The 16,172-nt window shown below is 42.2% G+C and overlaps 1 protein-coding gene across 1 annotated transcript in view; it reads right to left on the minus strand.

Annotated features, from left to right (window-relative positions):
• Positions 1 to 275: 275 nt before the first annotated feature.
• LOC119386853 (hemicentin-2-like) overlaps positions 276 to 16,172 on the minus strand; it is a 195,293-nt gene continuing 179,396 nt past the window's right edge. The window contains 5 exon segments of the mRNA XM_037654117.2: positions 276 to 1,274; positions 6,338 to 6,466; positions 7,658 to 7,784; positions 9,241 to 9,416; positions 10,851 to 11,138. Of these exon segments, the coding sequence (XP_037510045.1) occupies positions 1,123 to 1,274; positions 6,338 to 6,466; positions 7,658 to 7,784; positions 9,241 to 9,416; positions 10,851 to 11,138 (872 nt within the window). The 3' untranslated portion in view covers positions 276 to 1,122.

Raw genomic sequence — 16,172 nt, forward strand, 5'->3', positions numbered from 1 at the left:
ACGTGATATCATATCGATTTTTTATCATTTACTTGGGCCGGTAACAATGTATAAGAATTTACACGCTGTACATAATGTGTGTAATCTTTTAGCATTTTATACGCTGGCCTATGGTCTGATGTGATGTTTTTGAAAATAGTGGCGTTTTTACTATTAGTTAGTAAGCTCCATGAACATGCCCGTCAAGTGAATTCTGCGCGTAATTAGCAGCAGCACTAAAATGGAAAATAAATTATAGGATAACTTGACACTCTCAACGTGAAGGGCGGGGACTTACATATGGCTGTGAGCAGCACCACATGTGCACATCCTTCTTAGTCGCCATCTCTTGTTGAGCTTGAGGTGACGGGACCGGTGAATATGCAGAAAGTCACTGAGAGTTTCGGTTTCACAGGCATAGTCAGTAAACGTTCACTTATGTACACCGTTCCCTGGTCGCATGCTTCCATTAGCACATCCACGTCTCGGAGCTCCTGAGATGCACAAGGCTAGTGAATTTGTTCCTGGTGGCCAAAAAACGCCGACGCAAACACAAACGCACAAACATCTGAAGCTTTAACAGTGCGCCATGAATCAAGTGCAATGTGACAAATCTTATTGTATCACACCCGCACTTACTAGCCACTCGTTCGTTCGATTACATATAACAGCTCCTTGCGATCACACTAGCTCTAGTTTTCCCAACTTGCTCTTCACATAGAAAAGGTCACTGTGGAGGAGATCTTATTGAATAGGCTCGAACTTACATTGATGATAAACGCTTGGTGGTTTGTCCAAGAAGAAATTCTTTCATTCATCATTCAGCTGTGTATAATTCTTTCCCTGCTTGCTATCACAGTATTCGAGAAAGAAGGTAAGATTTCCAAAATTGGTGCTAAATGAGATTGTTCATCTGTAGTAAATCGACCGGTCTAGCTTTCGCGGGCTGCCTCCGTCAACCATCTACGTGGCGATAGTCGGCTTTCTCCATCCAATAATATTGTAGCTGATTGTTCATTAGGCCACCTTCAAATAAACTTTACATGAAGGCGGAACATGTGACTGCTGGTGCCGGCATCAAGCTGACTCAGCTGTGAACAGTAACAGCTTGGCCGCGCGGCGGATAACATGAGCTGTAGCTGCTCATAGGCCCGTGCTCTTCTTCACAATCCACACTTGGTTGTCCTCCTTGGGGTAGATGGAGGATATCTGAAGTTGCGTAGCCTCTTCAGGAGTAGGAGCTGTGGTCGATGGGCAGGCGTCTTCGTCTGTCGAATCTTTTTTGGCCTCGGGACCTGCGAAAAAGAAAGCAACCAAAGAGTTTTGAAACGACATCCGCAACTTCATCACATACCAACCTTGTAACATCATTTTTGACGTACAGGGTGGACGGAAAGAAACGCGGACACCGCGACGCGCTTTTTACATCGCGGTCTGACCTTCGTGGCAATAAAACGTTGCTATAGTGGTCCTTGATTGCATCATGTATGACTCTAGTGGTTTTTATTACCATTCAGGTTACAACTGCTAGAGAAGAAATGCGAAACTACAGAGAATTTCAACGCCTCACTGTTGGCGCATTTTTCAGTCGCCCTTGTACAGTGTCCACTTGTAAAAGCTAGACAACCAAGTAGCGCCTTTGTGGCTATTGTACGCTCCAAGGTCAGATTTCACAAAGTCCGGCATCATCAAAGGTTGAAAATAAAAGTATGCATAGAAAAATGCTGTTCCGGGAAATGGCGTTTCCCTAACGGTACTTCGCAACCTCTTTACTTATTTTTTAATTCGCAGAGAATATATCCAAACGGTAGTAAGCAAGTGAACAAAACTGTAACAGAAGTAATGAATCTGATTTATAACCTTACTTTGTAAAAAAGGAAGAAAGAGCAAGGCTTAATCGCTGTAATTAAACTTATGTGAACTGTGAGACCTCTAGCGAGCTGTGATTGAAGACATTGTTATACAACCATGAGAATAATGCGACTTTACAAATTTAGAACTGCGTACAGTTGAGGAAAACATTTTTTTTTTATTTTTCATGTAGGGGTGCTGAAAGGTGTACAAAGATGTTGGAAAGAAGACACATTGTGTTTACATTTGTGTTATGAGGAAAGAAACTACGTATGAAGGTTTTATGTAGTATGTAAAATTGCACGAAAATTGAAATTGAGATGTGAGTACGTTAACAAGCACACGTATGAGAGAACCATTGATCAGTTCATTGCTGGAGTAAAAATATACAATTTTGCTTAACGGGAGCACAGAGCTGTTATAATGAAAACTGCACATGTATTATTGAAGTTCGCCACGGACACAGCTTGTCTTGATTATTACAAATGTGCTCACTGTAACTTTACGTGCGGTATAGAGGCTGTAATTAGGGGGCACATGAAGCTTTCAAAATAGACAATACGCTTACATCTGTTAAGTTGTACGCAGGAAATCCTCAAGAAGGATTTTACGCTAGGCTCATCTGTCATCATAATAGGTCTTCACTTTAGCAACACCGCCTAACCAGCAACAAGCGCTGTCTATGAATATTGCTCAAATGTATGCTCGTAAGGTAGCCATATTGAAAATTCCAGCAGACTGTAAGCCGGCAGCGTAAACTTTCTCATATTTTACAGACTACTATTTGCAACAGAATTAGTTTCAAGCACCGCTAACTCTCGCATTTGCAAACTGCAGCCTCTTGTGCCACTAGCGCCCCCTGATTGGAAGGTTCTCTAAGCATTTATACTAGCATTATGCAGAGTCAAAAATCCTAGAAACACCAAATACTGTGTGTTGCCGAAAATTCAGTACGTTCTACTTTTATTCTGATTATCATATTGAAATTGTTTAAGAATACAAAACATCGGCTCTGGTGGAAACGGGAATAATTCATGTACAATAAACTTAGGTTGATATTTATGTTGTGCAAACAGCAACAGCTATATCACTAAATTATGTTCAAGCGAGTACAAGGCTCTTGGTACGACAGCTGAAAGCCAACATAAGCCGCCAATAGCCGAATTTATCTAGTATGCAACAACCAATAGCCACTAGCCACCATTAAGTACTCTATGGCCCAACACGCAGACATTTCCCTAAAGTTAGCCAGTACAAGCCGAGATAAGTATTTCTTTACTTATGGTTAGGTAACAATTAGCCATATTTAGCCATAATTTGGCAAACACAATTTGACATTGGCTTTCACCTAAAGAACACCAGCCAGAATCAGTGAGCACAAACAAGTGCTAATTTCACGAGCATGAACATGGTAAGAACACGAGCAATTTTGCCATTCCAGCTAATATTAATCGACATTTAGCCAAAATTAGCCGATACGTAGTCACTGACATAATCCAACATTAGCCATTCCTTAGCCATCACTAGTCACATTAGCCATGCTGATAATCAGAACCACAAGTATGGGAGTAAAAACGGCAGGCGAGGACACTGCTCCACGCAGATTATGGGAGGAAGGGGTTTTCGAGGTTGTGCTTTCACATATAAACAAGCCACCTAATCAACACTTCTTGAGTATCAATCGATCAAATGGAGTAATTGAATTAAAATATGCTGAAGTGTGTTTTTCTTTCAACACGCCTAACATGACTGCAAGTTTTCTCAAGCAACCTTAACAAAATGAACGCAATATAATGGAACAGAAATCTTGACAAGTATTGAAAAAATTCACCGACGATTACGATACTGACTAGCGCGAATTCTCAACGTAGCTTCGTGTTGGGGCAAGGCCAAATGCGCTTGAAGTTTTGGCTTCCCGCTAAGTATCGATTACACTATAAATCATAAGCAGGACAGCACCCACTACGCCATTATTCGTCTTTCTGTAGATAAGCGAGGTACCCGCTACACAGCAGTAACGTAATAATATTAATAATAATATATGGGGTGTAACGTCCCAAAACACACATCAGTAACGTATTATGGGCTCTTTGTTGATGCTGCATGTAGTTGACGACGATGAAGAATCATGGCTGAGCACTTTGCAGTGGGTGAGAAGCATCAAACCACGCACTCATTGCGCAATTAGCAATGCGTTATGACTGCACCTTGTTTTACTGCTATGCTACGCTATATAACATAGGTTAACGCGATTCCTTGCCCGACATAACGCTGTAGAGAATCTTTTTGCAAATGAGTTCAAAGAACTAGAGTGGCTCTGTGGTAGAAGACTCGACTGCCACGCAGATGGCCAGAGTTCAAATCGCATTAGATCTTGGGTGTTTCTTTCTCATTTTATTTTTTCATCTATATCAGTTAATTTTTCATGCCTATCAGTTACGACACCGACAGCGACGGCAACGGCGACGCCGCTCAACGTAGGAACGGGCGCCTAGGAGCAGCGCTCTAAAACATATCTAAAGCATCTGTATTTCTTTTTCTGAGCTATGTCTGAGACACGATGATTAACCATGACGCGCAGTTCGTCGGTTGAAGAAGTTTGAAACTCAAGCACCTTGTTGAAATTCGTATGAAAGAGAGTTTCGCAAGCGATCGTATCAAATTCGGACCAACACACTTGTGTATTTAAGTTTTTGATTCCTTTGAAGCTCTTTCATTATACTCTGTCCCCTTTTGCAACAGAAGCCTCGTTCCTGCGAATAAATACAATTCTTGTTTTCCCGCCGTACCAACAGCCTTACTTAATACATGCTCAAAATATTTTTGTGACATAATTACTTTGTCGCATAGAAGAAGAAAAATACTATTTATAGCCACACGAGCAGGGAAATATAAATGTCTCATAATTGTTATCTTGAGTAACTTAAACTTTAGGCTACATTGAAACACACAACTGTGAGGAACTACATAGCATAAGTTGGAATGGCAACTGAGTGAAACTTACATATGTGTTTAGAAAATGGTATCATCACTTGAAAAGTCCTCCCTCGGGTGCGACTGTGAGCATTGCACTAATTGTTATGCATATGTGCACGGTGTTCCGATTTCTATTGTATGTTAGATTTCGTTATTTATTAGTTCCTTGTGTGCGTTCGACTTAAAACTGACCCAGACTACTTTTATTGTTATCGATTTATTGTTCTAGTTAACACTAGTTACGCCTGAAATTCTGCTTTCCATCACGCACATGATGTGTCTTTCATAAATGCTCGCTGGATACTAAGAAGACACTTTCGTTTTTACAGCGAAAGCTGTTATGAGATCATTTCGGCGGCCGTTTTTGGCGCCGTAGTTGTCCGCCGCCGCCGCCGCCGGTGTCCGTAACCACTATCGCTCGAAATAAGAAAAAAAAACTAAATAAGAAAAAAAATTCCAGAATGGAACGAGGTTCGACAGTGGGCCGTCTGCGTGGGAGCCATGTCGGTGCTTGACACAGCTGTGCAAAAAGACCCTATAAAGGCTCCATGTCGGGAAGGAACCACATTAACATGTGCAATATAGCGTGGTCGAAGAGTAAAATAAGCACCAAGCGTCGCACAACGCGAATTCTGTAACCAGGCGTCACACAATGCGAACCGCGCAACGAGTAGGTTGTTGAATGCTTCCAACCCATTACAAAGGGCTCCGCCATAGATCTTCATCGTCTTCAGGCACAGCATCGACAAAGTGCGCATAATGCCTTACATGCGTTTAGCAGGTACCAACGCTTTCCGTAGAATGACGAAAAATGGCATAGTGCCTGCTTCCCTACTTCTCAAAAATTACAATGATTGATAGCGTAGTGGGTTCCTCGCAAGCGCACTTGTATTGGTTGCCAAGGAAGCTCATAAGCGCACTGAAACATTTCATCGGGGTCTCAATAAAGTTCTTCGCCCCCCCCCCCTTCTCTCTACCAAGTCAACGTATGTTATACAGCATGGCGGGAGAGGGAAATAGCGACCGGGTATCACCTAATGCAAATTGCATAACTGTTGGGTTGTTTGAACCTTCCAACCCATTACAAAGGAATGAGCCATAATTCTTCATCGTCATCAGTCGTCGCGTCAACAAAGTGCAGATCATGTCTTACAGACGTATAGCTGGTGCCTCGCTTCTTCATAGAATAACGAATAATGACTTAGAAGGTGCTTCCCAACTTCACAAAAATTGTGATTTATGGCGTAGTGGGTACCGTGCTAGTGTGCTTGTATTAGTAGCCCCAAGAAAGCTTACAACGGGCTCTAGAAACGCCGCTCTTCCAGCTTTCGCAATGACTGTGCTGCGGTTTCAGCGCAGGCCTGGCGTTTTTTTTTTTTTTTCGTGCGTTCATGCTTTTGATCATAAATTCAACTATTCCGAAAGTTAAAAAGTATGAATTGCTTTCAAGTTTACTCAAAGAGTTCAATTTTACATATTAGAAAATGACTTCCTTGATCGCATTCCAAATAAATTTAAAACAATTACTCACTTTTGTTGAAGAAGCGCCGACCTTTCAGTTTAACGGCTCCGAGCACAATGAGAGGTAGGATGCACAGAAGCGCCACTGCGGCAATCACCGTCACTAGAAGTGCGCTCGAGTACATCTTGGCCGCACTTCCTGCGTTCACAATGGACACAATCTTAGTAATAGTTTCGATAGCAGTCATGCGTCTATGCAATGAATTCACTTATTTTCACTCATTTAACTACAGGCCTTGTACCAAAGCCTGGAAACAGTTTCCTGTGGCGCCCTGTTATCCAAAATCAGTGTGATTTTATAAACGGTTACGGGTGAGTGTAACGTAGTCCCTGACATTCCTTTTGTACTTCAATTCCAGAAATTAAAAGTGGGAAACCAGCAAGGTTCAAAAGCGTAAGCCATTAAACAAGAAAAAGCCAAGGAGCAGTAGTGATGCATGAGGTGCACAAAAAATAGGTTTTGGTGACGCTGCGAAGAAGACCAACAGTTTCAGAACTAGCAAATCTGTTAATAGCCATAGCAATTTTATTATACATGAAGTCATACCGTATCACGCTTGACTCAAAACTAAAGTTTATAATAAATAAATGGTAATATGCACTGTTCAAAATTGTTATCGTTCTACTACAACACCTGTACTGCTTACGTTCGTTATTTCGGAATCCAAGTTCAAGTATGCGTAAAGTAAGCCATGATGAAGTCGTAGATTCAAAACTGCTTAATAATACCGCTCGAATATCACTGTTTGCCTTAATACACAGTAATTGAGAAGAGAATTCAATAATATGTTTCAGCTTTAAAAATGATGACACCATTTACTCTCCTTTACAGAACATGTATCGAGATTATATGCAGAATAACTGTATGTTTATGTGATTTCATTCATCGTTTTCTTTTAACGCGCTATGACTGTTTTTTGTTCAGCAGTCTCACAGATCTTTTTTTATTGCTGCCGAAATCATCGAAGTATCACTGCTCCTATTTCACGAAGTTGATGTGTGCTCTTCGTCACTGGGTAATTCATGAATAAGAAACCTTAATTCTAAAAACCATCATTTAATACCTGTTTAACTTAGAGGACCCACATTATAAACGCATCCGTATATATTTGTAAGATACGTTGAGAGCTTGGTTGAATGCAATATACTTAATACGCGAGACTTATGAATGCAAGAAATTTCTTGCTGATCTCGCGTCCTGTGCTTCTCTGCTATACATCTACGCTATACTCCCCATCTAACCGTGCACATAACAAAATGCGAAGTGACAACACCATTTAAAAATAGACAAACATAACCAACGCATTTCCCTCGTTGTCTAAGTACGCACCGGACTTGGTAAGCTTTCCCACGAGAGGCATGATCGGCGGAAGGATCGTGAGTTCTGGACTTCGGCCTCTCTCGTTGACGGCGGAAACCACAAGGAAGTACTCCACGCCAGGAAGTAGATCGTGGACCTGCATGCAATGATGTGAACAACGTGCCTGTGCATGTATGGCGGTACAATTTTACAATGTTAAGCACTACCGAATGTTTACCTCCTCATAACTGCCGAGACACACTCAATAAAACATAACGACTGCTGAGCGTTTAAGGTAGAAATGATCGAGCAGTTGTCATGTTGAACACATCAATACATACAGCAGTAATTTTAAGAAAGAGTAAAAGAAATAAACTAATAAAATATTTGCATTTTTGTTAATGCTATTTAGTACCCTTGATGCATTTAGCGTCATTGCACGTATTCTTTAAATTATGGATTTTGATTTTGATCTTAACAATATTTTTTTCCACCTGATCAAGCTATTCTTTTTAGCCGTTTACAGCTGTATGGAAACTTTCCTGAAAAACGTCTTTCAGACATATAAAAATGTTGTTGTTGAGCTGAAGTTTGACTGATCAGTTCAGCGAAAAACCGCCAGGCGGATTAAACGTAACGCAAAAAGAATGTCATTCATCCGTTCATAGCAAAAACCTAAACGGTTGATGAAGACTTAAGCGTGACAATTTGTGAGCGTTGTACACGCTTGCCAATTTGCGCTACATACTGACGCATGCCATTTTTACCTTTGCTGAACTGAAATATGCTCTTATATCAGTTTTGTTATCCGCGAAGCACAGGCGTTCATTGGTAATCGGCGTTGCCCCAGAGCACAAAAAGGTGCTCGGCAGTCTTCAAGCACTTTCGATTTTATCCTAACGCGCTGCGTATTAAACATCTAGTGCAGAATAAGTGGCTAAAGAAATTTCTAACTGGGAGAATAAGCGAATGATTGTTAGTAACAGCACGAAATATTATGTTACTGGCTGTTACCGGCTGTTACCAGCAACATAATGCTCCGTGCTGAGACCTGAAAATAAAGATGACTCCCTCTCGTGCTTGGTGAAAGGTAACTTAGTAGTTAAGTGACCAGTGCTAGTGTAAAGAAAGCGTACAATGCCAAGAAATTGCACTAGAGTCGGCCTGCATGACGGGTGGTGCTGTTTGGGCCATCTGTGGATCCGGGAATTTCGTCCCGGAGTCAAATGCTGTGGCAACGCGAGAGCAATGCTTTCTCCTTTCATTCCATAGCATTACCAGTAACACCGGTGTCCTCAGCGCTCAAAATTGGCGCAAGAAAGTGGCAGTTGCCATGCGGGTGAACTATCGCGTTTCATTTCATCAGCACTCCACACGTGGAGGAAAGTTACGCAGACAAAACAAACAAGCGTTCGCTTTTGGTTTTGCCTCTGGTGTTCTTCCAGAGGAGACCACAGCGCACTGTCGCAATCAAACTGTCGCAAAGAATACTTAATTTTTTTTCGCTGATTGTGTCAACACAGTGCAACGCGATATGCTTTTCCTGATGTCTAAAAGCGAAAGCTATGTGATATCCCTGTTGATGAGCACTTTAGGGCATGACGTACCCTTACCCAGAAATCTGGCTTATCGGCGGTGAAGTTTGCCGACACGGTGGCTGTAAGTGCGTCGTGCACGGAGAGCACAAAGTGCGCTGGAAGGTGTCCATCCGAGCCTGCCTGGCACTCGAGGTGCAGGGATCCCTCGGTTTGGTTCGTGATGGAACAGTTTTCCACGGGGCCCGGGGGTCCTACTTTCAAATGGATCGCGGACACATAGAAAAAAGGAATACCGGGAAAGGAAGTGGGAAAATGAGCAAGAAGAAAAGGAAAGGAACGACGAGTTAGATCGCATTTCGAGAACGAAAAAAAAAATGTGAGTGGAAGTAACCGTGTTTTTGTTGCGTTTTTTTCCGTTAGTTTTGGTCATAAGCATACTCTTTACAAGCTTCTTCATGCCACTTTGACAAGAAAAGTTACTTTGGATGAACGACGGCTTGTTAATTTTTTAGACGAATCACTTTCCGCCAGCTGCTGCGGTACATTATACGACGGTATTTCAGAGGAAGACTGAAACATAAATCGTGCCATCAAATATTTTCGAAAAATGTATTACGCTCTATAAACTGCATGACAATTGCCCTCGACATGATTCGCCAGCACACTTATATTTAAATAAAACTCAGAACTAATAAATGAACCTTTGCCGCATGAGTTTATAAAGTGGTCGGCTTAGTACCATACGTGACTGCCACTTTGAGGTGAGCTGCCATGTTGACGACGCATTATTACATTGTACGTTACGTAAAATTGCAAATCGGAAACTATTCATCTAGTGGCACCTCAAAACAATGAAATATCATTACTGCGCGCTAAATATTACCTTGTCATATTCATATATGGTCCACATTGGCATTCGCTGAATACGTAAATTACAAGGTGACATCGGCACTACATATCACTCGTTCCGGTTAAAAAACGACTTAGTCAACGGTTGGAGATCCTATGAAGAGTATTTTGCCTTTGTTAGTATTCTTGAAGTTGTCGTGTACTATTTTCAGATTACGTGACCGCAAACACAAACAAGAATTAACGAAGACTGGATGCGCGTAAAGTTCAGTCCTTTGTTTTTCCTTGTTTAACGATGTTTTCTGCTATTTCGGTCATAAAAGGGTCATCGCACCCTGTCACCGAATGTGGGTGAAAGAGTGCTAGGAATATTTTGATTTAAGAGAAAAAAACTATGGCACTGATCTGAAGGTATTGAAAAAGTCAATGCAGGTAACATTCACGTTTTTAGAACAAACCTTAGTATATCTGCATATGTTTGCCATATATAAATTTAACGCCACAAAATTCTGTGGTGCCATTCATGCACACAACAGCCGGTTGACTACAGCGGAAGCCGGATTTTTTTGACCGATGAACCATACAAAGCTTTCGTCTTAATAACTAATTTTCTTGCAGCTATCACACTGAACGATCATTCAAGTTCTTTGGCTCGAGGGTCACCATTCGAAATATTCCGCTGATGGCACCCGGCGAATCCTTATGCATGCCTCGGCAGCAGATATACAGGTAGGAAGGCTAATATCCCCAATTGTTTGCTACTTAACACTGTCTTCATTTTTTGGCTAAAAGCAACTCTGTGCAAAAAAATTATGCGTTGGGACAACGTTACTGACCTGCCTGGACGACGTGGAAAAGACATGGCTGACGTTGCTTGCCGATGCGATTAGAGGCTGTGCAGAGCAGGGTCCCGTATTCGGTGTGGCTGTGGGGGATGTATCGGGCGATACTACTCGTTCCCTGCGCCGAAAAGCTCTTGAGGGGTCGCTGTTGAAGCGTGCTGTTGAAGCGCCACTCGAAGGTGACATTGCTGGGATCCGCTTCGACTTCGCAGTGAACCTCGACCTCCTGATGCCGCGACGCAGCATACACCACGTGCTGGTTCGCCTTGCACAGTGGCGCGTCTACACGGAGAACGAAGAAAAATAGTTGCAAACATCATTTCTCGTTCGTTATTTTTCAGACAACTGACATTCGAATTATGAGACAGCAGGAGGAGTTTGAGAATACTTTACTCCTGGCATATGTGAAATGTGTTACATGTCAGTCTAGCAAAAGGGCCGCGACCGCACCATGAGCGCGGCCATGTATGTTATGCCGTAAATGACGTGCATGTCATTATTTCCAAAATACCACTGGTTATTTTTGTTTTTCACAAAATCAGGTCACGCTATACCGCTTTTAGTGCATATCAAGCAACCGAAACGGCCGCGACTCTACCATGACAGCGGCTAGTATATCACGCTTTACGTAACACACACGCCATGATTTTCATGTCACCACTTGTCATTTATGCTTTTATACAATCACGTCCCGCAGTACTAATCTTCGTGTATATCAAGCTAGCGTGCCAGCCACGAGCACACCATGTGCGTGGCATGTCCATCATGTCGTGCATGTCATGCATATCATTATTTCCGTGTTACCATTTTTCAGTTATGTTTGTCATACAGTAGCATTACCCAATACCAACTTTCTCGTATATATTAAGCTAACGAAACGGCAACGAGCGCCCCATGAGCGAGCAATTTAAGTGATGCCGAACATGAAGTGCGTATCGTTATTTTCATATCGCATTTCATTATTGTCCTCCATAGGGCCACGTCACGCAATACTAAATTTGGTATATGTGAGGTTAGCAAAACGTCCGCGAGCTCACCAATGAGCGCGGCATGTAAGTCATACCGTAAATGACATGCACGTCATGATTTTCATGCTACCACCGGCAATTTATGTTCATCATACAGTCACGTCAAGCAATACCAATTTCAGCGCATATCAAACTAGCGAAGCGACCCGCGAGCACGCCCTGAGCGTGGTATGTAGGCCATGCCGTACAGAAGTACCTGTGATTGTTTTCATGTTATCGCCTGTCATTAATTCCTGTCGCAGAGTCACGTAACGCAATGCCACATTCGGTATATGTCAAGCTAGCAAAACGGCCGCGAGTGCACCATAGGCGTAGCATGTAAGTCATGCCGTAAATGACATGTATGTCAATATGTCATTTATGTTATTTATGTCATTTATGTTATTTACCAGTGACGTCGCCCAGTACCGATATTGATGTACAGCAAACTAGCGAACCCACCGCGAGTACGCTATGAATAGAAGTCATGCGATAAATGACATGCATGTCATTATTTTAATGTTAGCATCGGTCATTTACGGTCGCGGTACAGTCACATCGCGCAATACCACTTTTGCTGTACACGAATCTAATAAGACGGCCGCGAGCGCGCCATCCGCGCAGATTCTAAATCATGCCGTACATAGAATGCATCTGATTTCCATCATACAGTCACGTCACATAATGCCAATTTTAGTGTCTAGTCTAGTGAAGCGGCCACGAGCGCACCATAAGCATGGCATGTAAATCATGCCGTACATGAACTGTGTCTCATTATTTTCATGTTATCGCCTTTTATTATTGTCCGTCATAGAGCCATGTCACGTAATGCCAAATTTGGCATATGTCAAGCTAGCAAAACGGCGGCGAGCGCACTATGAGCGTGGCATGTAAGTCATGCCGTACATGACATCCTTGTCGTGATTTACATGTTACCGCCTGCCAGTTATGTTCGTCATACACAAATGCCTCATCATACCTATTTTGGTATATATCCGTTTAATTAAACGGTCCCGCGCGCCCCGAGACCATGTCGTGCAAATCATGCTGTACATGATATGCATGTCATGATTTGTACCTAAAACCTGTCACTCGTGTTTGTCATATACTATGGTCGTGCCGCAAAAACTTTCGTAAATATCATGTTAACGAAACAGCCGCAAGAGCATCGAGACCATGGCATATAAATCGTGCCGTTTATGAGATGCATGTCAAGATTTTCATGTTATAACGTGTCATTCATGTTCGTGATGCAGTCATGTCATAGCAATTTTGGTATACATTCCATTAACAAAACGGGCACGAGAGTACAAAGTCTTAGAATAGATAGATAGATAGATAGATAGATAGATAGATAGATAGATAGATAGATAGATAGATAGATAGATAGATAGATAGATAGATAGATAGATAGATAGATAGATAGATAGATAGATAGATAGATAGATAGATAGATAGATAGATCGCAGAGGTTCGCTAGATACTTCCTTTGCATTTGAAATATCGCCGTAATTTCTCAATAAAATCCGAAAGAATAATTTTCGTTCGGGCATAATGCGAAATATATGATTAGTTCTTATTCTCATGGCTTTAATTCAACCCGCAATCACCCACACCTGCATAGTAGCGCAAAACATGTGGAGCCAACTCATAAAATAGGGTGAGTGGCACCTCAATCTGCACAGCAAGTTGATAACGTTTTGCCACGTACCTCTGCCGATAGGCGGAATTGGTATTTTTTATGCGTCTCTGGAACAAGATAGCGAGAAACGGGCAGTAAAATTACTTTTCTCTTTGGAAAGTTAAATATTAACAAAAAAAACTCGAAAGAAAAGCCACTTTAGGAAACTTGGTAAATATGGATGAGGCTTTTTCGGAGAAAAAAGAATACAGCTATTTTCGAATAAAAGTAGGAAGCGATGCTGCAACTTGAAAGGCCCAACAGAGTAGCAGGACCGAATACAAATGGGAGAAAAGGGTCCGGAAAAACACGCACTTTGGGGATGTTGAAATGTGGGAGGAGGGAGGGGGGGTGGGCACAATATAAAAGAGCCGCTGCGGAACGTAAAACATGAGACCTTCAGAAAAGAACTTCGCCTTTGCTATTGCGGAAAGCGCGATGAAAAATATTCTTGCGAAATTCCTTGCAAGTACTTTTCAGGAGGCAAGGTCCTAACTTGCGGTGTTACGCAATCGCACGTCGCGCCCGGTTGTCCACGCTTCGCATTATTCGCCCCTCCTCACATTTTCACTCTTGCAAAATAGCCGGGAAAACTCACGGGTGGAAAAACACAAGCACTGTGGCATGACGCAACCAACACTCATTCTTGCATTCACTCCGTCAAGCTAGGGTTGGAGACGTGAGCTGAGAACGCGTGCTCGTAAGCTGTAACAGCCGAAGACCACGTGCTACTGCGGGGAAATGAATAAAATATAGTGAGGGGGAAGAATGTTATTCGCAAAAATATGACACGTCTTCCAACATAAGGAGTTCCCCAAAACAGCTGTACTGAGCAAACTGACAATTCTCGCACCTTATAAATGCTTCTGTCGAAAAAAAACTGCTGAAGAACGTAAAAGGAGTGGTCGGCGCCGTAGAAAGGATGTTCCGAAGGTCTGGAAATGATATGACAGCGGGGCTTGGTGAACCAATGATGTCGGAGTTCACATAGGTTGGTTAAGGTTCAGAAACACCAATACAGCAGACCCTGGGATAAAACTGTTCTTTTCTAAGAGAGCTCCAAGGCTGACAATGTATTGCTTACGCCTCACGTTTGAAATGAGATGGGCGGTGCCACTGAAGGAAGAAATGTCGTTTAATAATCGCCCAAGGAATAGGAAGGTGTGGGGCCGCATCTGCGCTGTCCAAGAAGAATTGAAAAACGCACTCGAAGTAGTAAAACTGGAAAAAGTGCTTCTCAAGAGCGAAGATAAACAGCTTCGTGATCAGCTAAAGAGAACCCAGAAAGAGCTTACCTAACTTAAACAACACAGTCGTTAATAAAATACCAAGCTCAAGGGCTTACCAAAAAGCCAAAGGAAAGCTCCGCCGACGCTCTCGTAGATGTAGAAAAGAAGCTTCGAATCCCTCTGACATGCGTATACATAGATGTGATTTATCGTTTCTCAAGTAAAAACAAAAGATAAGCCGAACATAATCGTCCAGTTTGCATCTCGCAGAGTTCATGATACTGTATTGCAAGCGGCAGAAAAATTTAAAAAACTTCATCCGACAGGCTTTCGTTTTGAATGCACTAGAGTAGTTCATATCAACGCACAACTTTCCATAGCAAATAAAATCCTGCTTGGTAAAGCTACTACGCCTAAAAAGAAAAAAAATCTGTAAGTTTACTTGGGTAACGAATGGTAAAATCTTGCTCGGAAAGCGTAAATTGTCTATATTGAGAGTTCTCTATATCGGAAAGTGTTGGCCCTTGAAGTTCGATGATGAATATCTGTAACTACGTGCAACTTTTGGGATTACCATAAAAAAAGAAATAGGCATGTCATAAATTCGTACGCACTACAACTTTGTAATATAAACACCTGTCCTCAAGTGAAGAAATTAAAAGTTAATTAACGAGTGTTTGTTAATTATTCGCGCCAACGTTATTTTAGCTGCGGGAGGTGTTTCCGCATCGACGTAGAGTTGATGTGTGGAAACAACAGGAGCCTGACTGTCATGGAATTTTGAGAAAAATTCTGTATTGTCTAAAAAAAAAACACCCTTGATATCTTACACCGTGGTCCGGGTGTATGTTAACTACTTAAGCCATCACAAGGTTCAAGTCAATCGACGTCAGTCGTCGGGATGGTGTCATTAGGTGTCAACGTGGGTGTATTCACGTGCAACGTTGCTATAGCTGCCAAACAACATAGACATTGCGCAATATGTGATCATCATCATCATCATCATCATCATCATCAGCCTGTCTACGCCCACTGCAGGGCAAAGGCCTCTCCCATGTTCCGCCAATCCACCCGGTCCTGTGCTTTCTGTTGCCACGTTATACCTGCAAACTTCTTAATCTCATCTACCCACCTAATTTTCTGTCTTCCCCTCACGCGTTTGCCCTCTCTTGGAATCCAGTCAGTTACCCTTAATGACCACCGGTTATCCTGCCGACGTGCTACGTGGCCTGCCCATATCCATTTCTTCCTCTTAATTTCAACTATGATATCCTTAACCCCCGTTTGTTCCCTGACCCACTCTGCTCTCTTCCTGTCTCTTAAGGTTACACCTATCATTTTCCTTTCCATCGCTCTCTGCGTCGTCCTCAATTTAAGTTGAACCCTCTTTGTAAGTCTC

Source organism: Rhipicephalus sanguineus, chromosome 3 (assembly GCF_013339695.2).
Source record: "Rhipicephalus sanguineus isolate Rsan-2018 chromosome 3, BIME_Rsan_1.4, whole genome shotgun sequence".
NCBI classification, from domain to species: domain Eukaryota; kingdom Metazoa; phylum Arthropoda; class Arachnida; order Ixodida; family Ixodidae; genus Rhipicephalus; species Rhipicephalus sanguineus.